This window comes from Chiloscyllium plagiosum, chromosome 14, assembly GCF_004010195.1.
Source record: "Chiloscyllium plagiosum isolate BGI_BamShark_2017 chromosome 14, ASM401019v2, whole genome shotgun sequence".
Classification (NCBI taxonomy): Eukaryota; Metazoa; Chordata; class Chondrichthyes; order Orectolobiformes; family Hemiscylliidae; genus Chiloscyllium; species Chiloscyllium plagiosum.
Window position 1 is genome coordinate 67,015,047 of NC_057723.1, and position 13,584 is coordinate 67,028,630.

General features: G+C 41.2%; 1 protein-coding gene across 2 annotated transcripts in view; it reads left to right on the forward strand.

Annotated features, from left to right (window-relative positions):
* LOC122556782 (eukaryotic peptide chain release factor subunit 1) overlaps positions 1-13,584 on the forward strand; it is a 65,182-nt gene that overhangs the window by 48,003 nt on the left and 3,595 nt on the right. For both annotated transcript variants that reach the window (XM_043703950.1, XM_043703949.1), the window contains exons 6-10: positions 225-415; positions 3,787-3,916; positions 4,341-4,496; positions 4,637-4,701; positions 6,683-6,830. In XM_043703950.1, coding sequence (XP_043559885.1) covers positions 225-415; positions 3,787-3,916; positions 4,341-4,496; positions 4,637-4,701; positions 6,683-6,830 — 690 coding nt within the window. The remainder of the gene's footprint in view (positions 1-224; positions 416-3,786; positions 3,917-4,340; positions 4,497-4,636; positions 4,702-6,682; positions 6,831-13,584) is intronic.

The following is a 13,584-nucleotide window of genomic DNA, read 5'->3' on the forward strand; positions in this document are numbered from 1 at the left end:
CTTCTAACAACAGCAAATTACAGATATTGCTAGTTTATTTGTATGAACAGGGTAGTCTCATTACATTATACAGAAATTCATTGTGCATTAAACCTTTGGTGAAGTATTGGTGAAGTCTTGTGCATTTTCAGTATTCTTGTTTTCTTCAGTTTCTTGCTTAGTCAGTTGTGGACACAGATTTCCTTGAAACAGTTTGTCAAATCCAAACATCTCTGTGTTTAAAGGCAGAGGAGGTCAATCAGCTCTGCGTTTTGCTCGCCTGAGAATGGAGAAGAGACACAACTATGTGCGGAAGGTAGCAGAGACGGCTGTGCAGCTCTTCATCAGCAGCGACAAGGTGAACGTAGCAGGTCTAATCTTGGCTGGATCAGCTGATTTCAAAACTGAACTCAGCCAGTCTGACATGTTTGATCCGGTAAGCTAAATATTAATTGTGTGCTTATTGAATTGGAAATACATCGAACCGCCTGCCAAGCTGTGAATCACAAAATACTACTGTTTACACAGGAACAGTCATATATATTAATTTTAAACTGGGAAACTAAATGCAATATTGCCAAGTTGCAGATGAGACAAAGTTGGATAAAAGGTAGAACTGTGAGAAGGATGCAGTCAAGTTGAGTGAATGGGCAAATGCATGGCAGATGAAGAATAAAGCAGATAAATGTGAGGTTGTGGAGGCTGGGGCTGCAGCTTATTCTCTGGTTCTAGATTAGGAAAAAGGGAGGTGCAACAAGAACTGACTGTCTTTGTACATCAGTTGCAAAACGTGTGAATGCAGATGCAGCAGGCAATGAAGAAGACAAAAGGATTCGAGAACAGGTTCAGGAGCATCTTGCTGTAATTGAACAGCGCCTTGGGGGAACCATAGCTGGAGCATTGTGTGCAGTTTTGGTCTCCTTATCTGAGGAAGGATGTTCTGGCTATGGAAGGAGTGCAACAAAGGTTTACCAGAATGGTTCCTGGAATGGTAGGGTTGCCATATGAAGACACACTGGTTGGTTTGACTGTATTCACTGGAGTATAGAAGTATGAGGGGGTCTCCTAGAAACCTATAAAATTACTACAGGTAAATGCAGGAAGGAGCTTCCTGATGACCACAAAGACCAGTGTCAGGGGTGATAAAGGTATGGGATTGGCTATGGTAAGTTACCTCATAATGTACAGGGATGTATAAGTTAGGTGGATTGGCCATGGTAATTGCAGGACTATGGTGATAGGGTTGAGAGGAGGGTTTGAGTTAGTTGTTTCTTCGAGCGTTGCTGCATTTGATGGGCCGAACGGACTCTTTCTGCAATATATAGATTCTATGAAGGATGGATTTGTTCTACGGCTTTGGAAAGTTACTTTTTCATTTAGAATTTAGATTTGAATCCAGAAAGAATTCCTCATGTGTATTGTACAGCAAATGTTTTTACTTCTTCACTGTCTGACAGCACCCCCAGTACTAATTGTTTTCAGCATCAACAGGTCTTATGGATTTTGATTTTCACCAAAACTGTGTTAAGGAAAGGAGAAAGTGTTCAACCATTTATTCCTTGATCTGTTGCATTGTTCATCAAGTTCATGTCCAAGCTGTGAAATAATTGCATATGTCTGCATTTGGTTCAGATTCCTTAACTTTTTGTGTTACAAGGATCAACTGATGTCAGAATTAAAAAGAACCCATTTTCTGATTTTTGTTTAGTATCTTGTGATTTCTGGGAGGTGTAACTTTTCTCATGGTGTTGAGACAGCATTTGGTGAGACCACTGTCTTCTGTCTATTATCCCACATTTAGAAAGTAAACCCCCTACTTTAATTCACCAATTTCTCCATCCCCCACCCATGTAGAACTTTCCTTTGACTGGTCTGGTTACCATGGTGACAACATGTGCAAGAAGTGTGTCCAACTGCAGCTTATTGGCAAATTGTATTTCAGAACTGAAGCTACAAGTGAATTCACTGTGAAGCATACGTGATGCTGAACAAGTCATGGATAATGCATTCAGTGAGGTGGTCACATCACAGGCGAAGACTCGACGAGCAGTAAAGGCAACTTGACTTGGAGTCCTGCTTTGTCTATGAAGGTCGAACAGCAACTGAGAAGCTCAGATTTGTATATTTGAGCAATTCAGCACACTTTGACTTCATTCACCTGACAGGCGTTTCAGGTGCTGATGGCCCACCCAGTGGGCTAATTGGAAAGTCATTAAGCTAACGATAGCTTCCTCACCCCCCACACATCAGAAGTTCTGTTTTTGAGGTGTTGTAACTGTAAAAGCATGAGAGCCTGTTCTAGAATAATGAGTCTTTGCTTTCTTTTGTTCAGAGCTGGCTAGAAAGAACTGCTTATCTCCAAGTACAGAAACATTATGGAAGAAGGGTCGCTGGACTTGAAACATTAATTCTGCTTTCTGTCCACAAATGTGCCAAATCTGAGCTTTTCTCATAGTTCTGTTTTGTTTCAGATTTCAATAACCTGCGATTCTTTATTTTATTTTCATCTCCAGGTCCCTTGTGTCAGCTTTAGCTAGAATATCAGAATAATGCAGGGTGTTCAGAAGCTTGTGGGGCTGTGATCTTGTAGCAAACATAGATGTTGGAGAAACTCTGGTGTAGCAGCATCTGTGGACAGAAAAGCAGAGAAGTTGTTTCGAGTCGAGTTTAACTATTCTTCAGAACTGGCTTTCTGTACTGTTTGATTTATACTTTTGCCCTGATTGTAGTTGTGCTGAAAGAGGCTATCCTTGTTAGTGTTGGTAAATCCTTCAGCTAATTTAACAAAACACAGTAAAGCTCACCTCGTCTCATAACCTGTTAAAATATGAGTGACAGAGAACCACCCAAATTCCATTATTTAACAAAAAATATCAATTCGTTCTTTAACTCTAAAAGTGAACATTAAACAACAACTATTTTCAACTCTATGCCTCCTTTCTCTTAAAGGTTTGTTATCTATCTCCCACTGTATAACAATATACTGATCCAATAAAGCCCCTATTAAATTTACAGCAACTTAATTTTTCAAAACCAAACAGTGGCTGTCGTTTCCCTGGGTCATCCTCAGACTTCTGTTGCAAAGATATTTCACGTGAAAAAGGTACCTTTGACAGAGTGTTGTGAATAGCAGTCTTTCAGTGGCAGTTAGTGCTCTTTCTGGCCAATTGTCCCTTATGCCTACTTTTTTTATATCCCAAATATCGGATCGTCTCATTGGTTCGATGTTGTCAAAATAGAAAAATTAAAACTATGTTTGACTTTATTATCTTGGCTTAATTTGAACTGCTGTAAAAACAACTGGGGTATCTAGGTTACAGCCAAATGTTACATCTTTAATTCTCCAGCACACTGTGAATGCTCGTCAGTTGCATGATGACAGGTGTTTGCCAGCTTTCATTCTGTCTCTCAAAGGTACTGTAAAGTTATAGTACATACCTTCAATTCCTAACACTTCCTTGCTGCTGGAGAACTTGAATCATAACACCAAATTCTGCAGTCAGTAACGTGAGCTTTCTGCAAATGAAGGAAACAGACAATGTCAAGTTTTTCTGTGCCTGTAAAGACCCCTAGTTTTCACCCGTGGAGGAGATGGCTCCACTGAGTTTGGGCACAGTCTGTCTCCAGTCTGCGTTACCTTGCCTGTGATCCATAACTATTAAGGATTTATTTTGGTATTTAAAAGCCATGCAAGTGTAAATTGGAAATGGGAGTCTGCCACTTCTGTACTGTTTGACCTAATGGTGTTTTTTCTTAGATTACTGGAAATACTTGTCTCATCATAAATCTTTATGCTTTTGTACACAGCGATTGCAGAGCAAAGTACTGAAACTAGTGGACATCTCTTATGGAGGTGAGAATGGTTTTAATCAAGCAATCGAACTGTCGGCTGAAGTCTTATCCAGTGTGAAATTTATTCAGGAGAAAAAACTAATAGGTAAGAAATTCCGGCTGTTATCTGCAAATGTTTTAGATTCCTTTTAAAAAGAATGCTTGCATTTTATAATGACTTTCACAGTCTCAATGTCTCAGAGCACGTTATAGACAGTCAAGAAACTATCATGTAGGAAGCATGACAGCCAATCCTCCCACTGTAAAATTCAATCAATTGCAGTGATGTTGGTTGCCCTTTACTGGCCCTATGGCAGTGGTGTTCCTCCTGGAGTCATAAACTCTCATTGAACGTTGTATTGCCCTCACCTACTCTCTGTATATACGGTTACTTTGAGTAAAGTTGAGTGGAGAGTGACCAGAGAAAAGAACCAACAGGGTCCCGTTACTCGTGTTGGTGTCTATTCTTTGTTTCTTTTGTTGAATAATTTTTGCTTAAATCGTAATTTTTTTAAAAAAATTATATTTAGGGCGATATTTTGATGAAATCAGCCAGGATACAGGAAAGTACTGCTTCGGAGTGGATGACACGTTGAAAGCGCTGGAGATGGGTGCAGTTGAAATTCTGATAGTTTACGAAAATCTAGATATAATGCGATATGTTCTCCGCTGTCACGGCACAGAAGGTATTTGGAAATCTCCTTTTTGTCACTTTTTCACCATCATGTTTACACTTCGTAGGATGTAGTTAAGACTGGATGTAATTGTTAATGTACAACTGATATTTGAAATAAGCAAGCATATTAATTGTCTTCTAATTTCCTAGAAGAGAAAATCTTGTACCTGACACCTGAACAAGAGAAGGATAAATCCCATTTCACAGACAAAGAGGTACAGTTTTCTTTGTACACAAAACAGCAGCAAATGGGGTGAAAGGCAATTTTTGAGGCTTTACATTCTAAATCTTTTTGATTTTGATTAAAATGAGGGGTGTTTGATAGGAATGACTGTCATATGTGGGATCTCTTTAACATGAGATCTATGAAAGGTCACTGGTTTGTGTAGACTCCCCCATCCCCCATCCCCCACCGCTCAACCCGAGATGGCACTGACTTGCATTTAGGATGTGGTGACGGAGCTTGTAAGTTATCTAATGGTTATTGAGGTGCACCTTCAAACTGTTTTATTGATGCATAATAAAAAAGAATTATATTGAACCAATGATGAGACATTCGGATGGCCGACCAAATGTTTGATCCAAGGTGTTAGTTTTATGAAGTGTTTTAAGAGGAGAGAGAAAGGTGAAGAGATTTCGGGAGACGATTACAGAGGAGGACAGAGACAGAGGTTTAGAGAGAGATATCAAAAACTTGAGACCTAGACGGCTGAAGGCAAATCAATTCAGGATTAACTGAAAGATCCAAACTGGAAAAATGCACAGTCGGCTGAGCAATGTCCAGCAGGCAATAGAACAATGAAGTTCACAGCAAACACATCTTTCAATTTCTGCGCACACTTTTGAATATTGCTGTTGCCAAAACTTTTTGTCTTACACTTACCACGACAAAAAAAAAATGCTAAATTTTAAATGATCGCTGCAATTTATACTCAGGCAAAAAGACAGCTGATTGGTTGGCAAGCTGACTTTGGTAGAAGCACTGCCATGGAGAAAGCAGTGGGAGATGTACGCTGCCAAAACTCCGGAGTAATTCAGTAAAGTGCAAGGCTTGAACATTTTCCTTTTGTTTGCAGAGGACGGGTCCCTGTGTACGAATGTATGTCGCTTCTAGCAAGGGTAAATGAGCCACAGTACGAGCTCGACTGATTATCTTAAATTCAGTGCCAGTGTGATGCCAGGTACGTAGGCCCAACAATTGGCTGATCAGACCAAACAGCATGTTCCTTCGGTTGTTCATATTGCATAGATTAGAGACTGAACTCAACCAGCCTGTGCTTGCAAAACTCAAACTAAAAGTCACTTTTGGGCGTTTCTATTTCAAAACAAAATAGAATAGACAGGAACATGACAGAAAGAGTATGCCTCTCCTGGAGTGGTTTGCCAACAACTTTCAGCACTTGCTGACCAATCGTGAGTCTGCAAGTAGCTACACTAACAACCAATTTAAGATAATTGGTGGAGCTTGTAATGTGGCTCATTTACATTTGCTCAAAGCTTGCTTCAACAGCATATCTCTCCTTTCAGCACGATTCCAATTCTGTACTCCCAAGAAACTGTGTTTACATGTATTTTGAGTGTGAATTTTGTCTTAAGTTTCACTTTCCTTTACCACCTTGACCAGTGAAATAACTCTATTCTCTGACACGAGATAAGCCTTGTGAGCGAAGTACTTTGATAGTTAGATTTGTACACTGCTGTCCTGAATTTTTTTTGTCATGTGTCTGCTGGTTGCTATGGAGTAACCGAGTTAAATGCGTTCACTCAAACCTTATTGACATTTTTTTAGTTCTGCAATAGATTTTATCCAATGAATGTGAGTTGTGAATGGGGATTAATTAAGATTTGTTGCTGTTTTTCATACATTGACATTATTGCTTCAAGTTAACAGTTGACTGGATTGAAATGAAGGCATTCTGGGTTGAGTCTCAGTTATTCTTCCTGTTAAAACATTGCCTATTTTGAACTTGAGTACATATAGGTAAGACCATATATTGCGGATTGTGACACTATCTTGTGTGTCACTTTTTACACACAAAACCCAACACTGAAGTGCTAGATATGGGTGTAGTTACATTAATTACAGATAAATGGTCCTCTTGAAATTTCAGTGAGTAACAAAGTTGAAGTTGCAAAATGTAAAATTTATTTTGGTTTTGTTTCTTCTATTTGTTTAAAAAAAACACAAAAATGTAGACTGGACAGGAACATGAACTGATAGAAAGCATGCCCCTCCTGGAGTGGTTTGCCAACAACTACAAAAAATTTGGAGCTACTCTGGAGATCGTCACAGACAAGTCGCAAGAAGGATCTCAGTTTGTGAAAGGCTTTGGTGGGATTGGTGGTAAGAGCTGCATGTTTTGAGCTGTGAATTGTATAGTCAACTGACCAACTGTTGCTGTTGAATCATAAAATCCTAGAAATGTATAATACCCACCATTTGCTAATCTGTACTTCCAAAAGCACTAGACCGGTGAGTCTGACATCAATGGTGAGTAAGTTGTTGGGAGGGGATTCTGAGAGCCAGAATCTACATGCATTTGGAAAGGCAAGTACTTATAAGGGATAGTGAGCATCACCTTATGCATGGGAAATCGTGTCTCAAACCTGACTGAAGTTGTTTGAAGAGATGACCAAGAAGATAGATGAGGGAAGAGTGGTAGATTTCAGCAAGGCCTTTGACAAGGTATCACAGGATAGACTGATTATTAAAAATAAGTCACATGGGATCCAGGGCGAGTCAGCCAATTGGATACAAAATGAACTTGATATTTGGAGACAGAGGGTGGTGGTAGAGTTATTTTGCAGACCGGAGGCCTGTGACTAGCAGTGTGCTGCAAGGATTGGTGCTGGGTCCATTGTTATTTGTCATTTATAGAAAGGATTTTGATGACAATATAGGAGGCGTGTATTGTGGATGACGCCAGACTGGTAGTATAGTGGACAGTGAAGAAGGTTATCTAAATGAACAATGGGATCTTGATCAACTGCCAGTGGCTGAGTTTATTTCAGATAAATGCGGGGTGTTGCATTTTGGTAAGACAAAACCAAGGTAGGGCTTGCTTAGTTAATGTAAGGGGCCTGGGGACTGTTATTGAAGAGAGAGACCTCAGGGTGCAGATGCATAGTTGCCTCAAAGTGGCATCACAGGTAGGCAAGATGGAGGAGGTTTTTGGCATGCTTATCTTCATTGGTCAGAGCATGGAGTACAGGTGTTGAGGTGCCATCTTACTGCTGTACAAGACATCGGTGAGGCCACATTTGGAATTCTGTATACGATTCTGGTGCCCTGTTATCGAACAATGTTATTAAACTGGAAAGGGTACAAAGAAAAGGCATGTTGCCAAGCCTGGAGGGTTTGTGTTATTAGGACAGGCTGGTAGGCTGGGACATTTTCTCCTGGAGCATAGGAGGCTGAGGTAGCATCCGAGGAACAGGAAAATCGACGTTTCGGGCAGGAGCCCTTCATCAGGAATCACTCCTGCCCAAAATGTTGATTTTTTTCCAGTTCCTCAGATGCTGCCTGACATGCTGTGCATTTGCAGCACCACTCTAATCTTGACTCTAATCTCCAGCATCTACAGTCCTCACTTGCGCGTAGCAGGATGAGGGGTGATCTTATTGGAATTTATAAAATAAAAGGAGGCATAGATATGGTGAACGCCAAGATCGTTTCCCAGAGGAGGGAAGTCCAAAACTAGAGAGTTTAAGAGGGGGAGGGGAGATTTTATAGAGGATCATACATGTATGGTCCAAGCTGCCAGAGGATGTGGTAGGCGCAGGTGCCTCTTCAGAAGGACATTTGGGCAGGTACATGGATTGGAAAGGTTGAGAAGGATTTGGGACTAGTTCAGGTAAATGAAACTATTCAGTTTGGGAAACTTGGTTGGGATGAGTTGGGCCAAAGGGCCAAATGAGATACTAAATGAGATATGCTAGTCTCATTTGCCAGCATTTGGCCCATATCCCTCTAAACCTTTCCTATTCATATACCAAGCTGGGTGGCTTTTAAATGTAATTGTGCAAGCTCCCACCACCACTTCTGGCAGCTCAATCTATACATGCACCACTCTGCATGAAAAGGTTGTCCCTTGAGTCCCTTTTAAATCTTTCCCCTCTTAAACAAATCCCCTCTAGCTTTAGACTCCACAACCCTGGCGGAAACATCTTGGCTATTTATCCTATGTATACCCCTCATGATTTTATAAACTACTTTAAGGTCATCCCTCAGCCTCCGACACTCCAGGCAAAATGGCCACAGCATATTCATCTTCTCCCTATAGCTCAAACTCTCCTATCTTGGCAACATCATTGTCAGTCTTTCCTGAACCTTATCAAGTTTAACAATATCTTTCCTATGGCAGGGACACCAGAACTGAATGCAGTTTGCCAAAGTTGGCCTAACCAATGTCTTGTACAGCCTTAGCACAACCTCCCAACTTCTGTACTTGATGCACTGACCAATAAAGGCAAGGGCACCAAATGCTATCTTCACCACCCTGTCTACCTGTGGCTCCACTTTCAAGGAACTAGAAACCTGTATCCGGAGGACTTTTGATAGGCATCACTCTCCAGGACCTTACCATTAAGTGAAAAAGTCCTGCCCTGATTTGCTTTTCCAAAATGCACACCTTGCATTTATCGAAATTAACCTTCATCTGCCAATCCTCAGCCCATTGGCCCATCTGATCAAGGCCCTTGATGTACTCTGAGGTAACCTTTGCTGTCCACTATACCTCCAATTTTGGTGTCATTTTCAAACTTACTAACTATTGCTCCTATATTTACATCTAACTCAATTACATAAATATCAAAAAGCAGTGGACCCAGCACCGATCCTTGTGGCATTCCACTGGTCACAGGCCTCCAGTCTGAAAAGCAGCCCTCCACCACCACCCTCTGTTTTCTACCTTTGAGTCAGTTCCGTATCCAAATGGCTAGCTTTGCTATGTTCCTTGTGATCTAACACCTCTAACCACTGCAGCATGCAGAACCTTGTCGAACACCTTACTGAGGTCAATAAAGACAACGTCCATTGTTCTGCCTTCATCTATCATCTTGGTCACTTCTTAAAAAAAGTCAAGTTAGTGAGATATTATTTTCCACGTACAAAGTCATGTTGACTATCCCTAATAAATCCTTGCCTTTCCAAATACATGTAAATCCTGTCCATCTGAATCCCCTCCAGCAAAGTGCCCACCACTGACATCAGGCTCACCAGTCTATAGTTCCCTGGCTTTTCCTTACCATCTGTCTTAAATAATGACTACATTAACTAACATCCAGTCAATGATACAAAGATGAAGACAGGATTTCTAAAAGCACAAGCATGGGCACCGCTGTTGACCATTCAGCCCTTGAGCCTGCTGTGTCATTGGAGATGAAGGCTTATCATCTACCTCAATACCACTTTCCCATTGCTATCCCCCTGTCCCTTGATGTCATTAGCAATGATATTTCGGTCTTAAACATTCTGGTTGAGCCTCCACAGCATCTGAAATAGAGAATTGCAAAGATTCACCACCCTCATGAGTGAAGAAATTCATCCGCATCTCAGTCCTAATTGGCTTACTGTTTATTCTGAAACTGTACACCCAGGATACTTTGTGTATCTACTTGTCTGTCCTTTTAAAAATTTCTGGAAATTATTAAGAGATTACCCCTCATTCTTCTAAACTCTAGAGAATGCAAACAATACCATTACAACAAAGAAACCTCCACTGTTATGGGAGTTTTGGGGCATTATAGAGTCAGAGTCATAGAGATGTACAGCATGGAAACAGACCCTTTGGTCCAACCCGTCCATGCCAACCAGATATCCCACCCCAATCTAGTCCCACCTGCCAGAACACGGCCCATATCCCTCCAAACCCTTCCTATTCATATACCCATCCAAATGCCTCTTAAATGTTGCAATTGTACCAGCCTCCACCACATCCTCTGGCAGTTCATTCTATACACTCACCACCCTCTGTGTGAAAATGTTGCCCCTTAAGTCTCTTTTATATCTTTCCCCTCTCACTCTAAACCTTTGCCCTCTAGTTCTGGACTCCTCAACCCCAGGGAAAAGACTTTGTCTATTTATCCTATCCATGTCCCTCATAATTTTGTAAACCTCTATAAGGTCAGCCCCAGCCTGTTCAGCCTTTCCCTATAGCTCAAATCCTCCAACCCTGGCAACATCCTTGTAAATCTTTTCTGAACCCTTTCAAGTTTCACAACATCTTTCCGATAGGAAGGAGACCAGAATTGCATGCAATATTTCAACAGTGGCCTAACCAATGTCCTGTACAGCCGCAACATGATCTCCCAACTCCTGTACTCAGTGCTCTGACCAATAAAGGAAAGCATACCAAACGCCGCCTTCACTATCTTATCTACCTGCGACTCTATTTTCAAGGAGCTATGAACCTGCACTCCAAGGTCTCTTCGTTCAGCAACACTCCCTAGGACCTTAACATTAAGGTTTGCTTTTTTAAAATGCAGCACCTCGCATTTATCTGCACTAAACTCCATCTGTCACTTAGCCCATTGGCCCTGTTGTAATCTGAGGTAACCCTCTTCGCTGTCCACTACACCTCCAATTTTGGTGTCATCTGCAAACTTACTAACTGTCCCTCTTATGCTCGCATCCAAATCATTGATGTAAATGACAAAAAGTAGAGGGCCCAGCACTGATCCTTGTGGCACTCCACTGGCCACAGGCCTCCAGTCTGAAAAACAACCCTCCATCACCGACCTCTGTCTTCTACCTTTGAGCCAGTTCTGTATCCAAATGGCTAGTTCCCCCTGTATTCCATGAGATCTAACCTTGCTAATCAGTCTCCCATGGGGAGTAAATTCTTCACAGGAATTTCACAGTGCAGTGGTTTTTTACAACTATCTAATCCTACCACAAACCTTCCACTCTGCAACCCTGCACATGTTAACCTTTTAAATAAACACTGACCTAGCCTTAAAACAAACTTGTGCAGGATCAGAAATTAATGAGCTCATTTGTCATAAAACAAACAGATAAGTATTATGGACCACACCAAACCCCTTCAAAATATTCAGAAGACAGTCTAGACCTAACTTTTTCTTCTTTTAAAGGTAAATAGAAGGTGTTGTTTCTCAGATGCAATTCGATTGGCCAAACTACCAGATTTAAAGCAAAACTCAGGAATTCATCCACTCTAGTTAAAATATAGAAGGAAGAAAAATTTGGAATAGCAACTCTATTAGAAAACCTAACAAAATAATAGATGCAGTAACTATTACTAATTAACCGTCCAATATAGTAATATCCCATAAATGCACCTTTGGCAAATGGCAAAAGGCAAATTCAGAAAATATTGTCTCACATGCAACTCTGGTAGCCCAGGTGGAAGAAACATCAAGAGAATATTGCCTATAGCACCTGGGAGAGATTTACTGCAGCTTCCAGCCCTGCTGAGTTCCCAGCAACAACTGCTGATAACTAAAAAAATCCTGGTTCTGTTGGAGTTTTATCGCACCCATTCAGGCAACTTCTATTGTTCCAACTTATTTTTTAAAAAAACAAGCTGTTTATTGTCATGGGTCTGGTGGACTGTTTGGCACCTCTGCCTTTAAAGCAGCCTAATAATAAACAAAAACAGGACATTATAACCTCTTAAAGCCATAGTATTGTCATGCAAGTCCTGTTGCATCTGGATGAATTGCGACTGTGTTGTCGACTAAAGAAATTGAGGGTTTGGTTAAGAAAAAGAAAGAAGCATATGTCAGGTATAGACAGGATAGATCGAGTGAATCCTTAGAAGAGTATAAAGAAAGTAGGAGTATACTAAAGAGGGAAATCAGGAGGGCAAAAAGGGGATATGAGATAGCATTGGCAAATAGAATTAAGGTGAATCCAAAGGGTTTTTACAAATATATTAAGGACAAAAGAGTAACGAGGAAGAGAATAGGGCTCCTCAAAGATCAGCAAGGCGGCCTTTGTGTGGAAACACAGAAAATGGGGGAGATACTAAATGAATATTTTGCATCAGTATTTACTGTGGAAAAGGATATGTAAAAGATATAGACTGTAGGGAAATAGATGGTTACATCTTGCAAAATGTCCAGATTACAGAGAAGGAAGTACTGGATGTCTTGAAATGGGAAAAGGTGGATAAATCCCCTGGACCTGATCAGGTGTACCCTAGAACTCTCTGGGAAGCTGGGCCTCTTGCTGGGATATTTGTATCATCGATAGTCACAGGTGAGGTGCCGGAAGACTGGAGGTTGGCAAACGTGGTGCCACTGTTTAAGAAGGGCGGTAAAGACGAGCCAGGGAACTATAGACCAGTCAGCCTGACGTCGGTGGAGAGCAAGTTGTTGGAGGGAATCCTGAGGGACAGAATGTACATGTATTTGGAACGGCAAGGGATAGTCAACATGGCTTTGTGTGTGGGAAATCATGTTTCACAAACCTGATTGAGTTTTTTGAAGAAGTAACAAAGAAGATTGATGAGGGCAGAGCAGTAGATGTGATCTATATGGACTTCAGTAAGGCGTTCGACAAGGTTCCCCATGGGAGACTGATAGCAAGATTAGATCTCATGGAATACAGGGAGAACTAGCCATTTGGATACAGAACTGGCTCAAAGGTAGAAGAGAGGGTGGTAGTGGAGGGTTGTTTTTCAGACTGGAGGCCTGTGACCACTGGATTGCCACAAGGATCGGTGCTGGGTCCTCTACTTTTTGTCATTTACACAAAAGATTTGGATGCGAGCATAAGAGGTACAATTAGTAAGTTTGCAGATGACACCAAAATTGGAGGTGTAGTGTGACAGCGAAGAGGGTTACCTCAGATTACAACAGGATCTGGACCAGATGGGCCAATGGGCTGAGAAGTGGCAGATGGAGTTTAATTCAGATAATTACGAAGTGCTGCACTTTGGGAAAGCAAATTTTAGCAGGACTTTTACACTTAATGGTAAGGTCATAGGAAGTGTTGCTGAACAAAGACCTTGGAGTGCAGGTTCATAGCTCCTTGAAAGTGGAGTCGTAGGTAGATAGGATAATGAAGAAGGTGTTTGATATGCTTTCCTTTATTGGTCAGAGTATTGAGTACAGGAGTTGGGAGGTCACGTTGC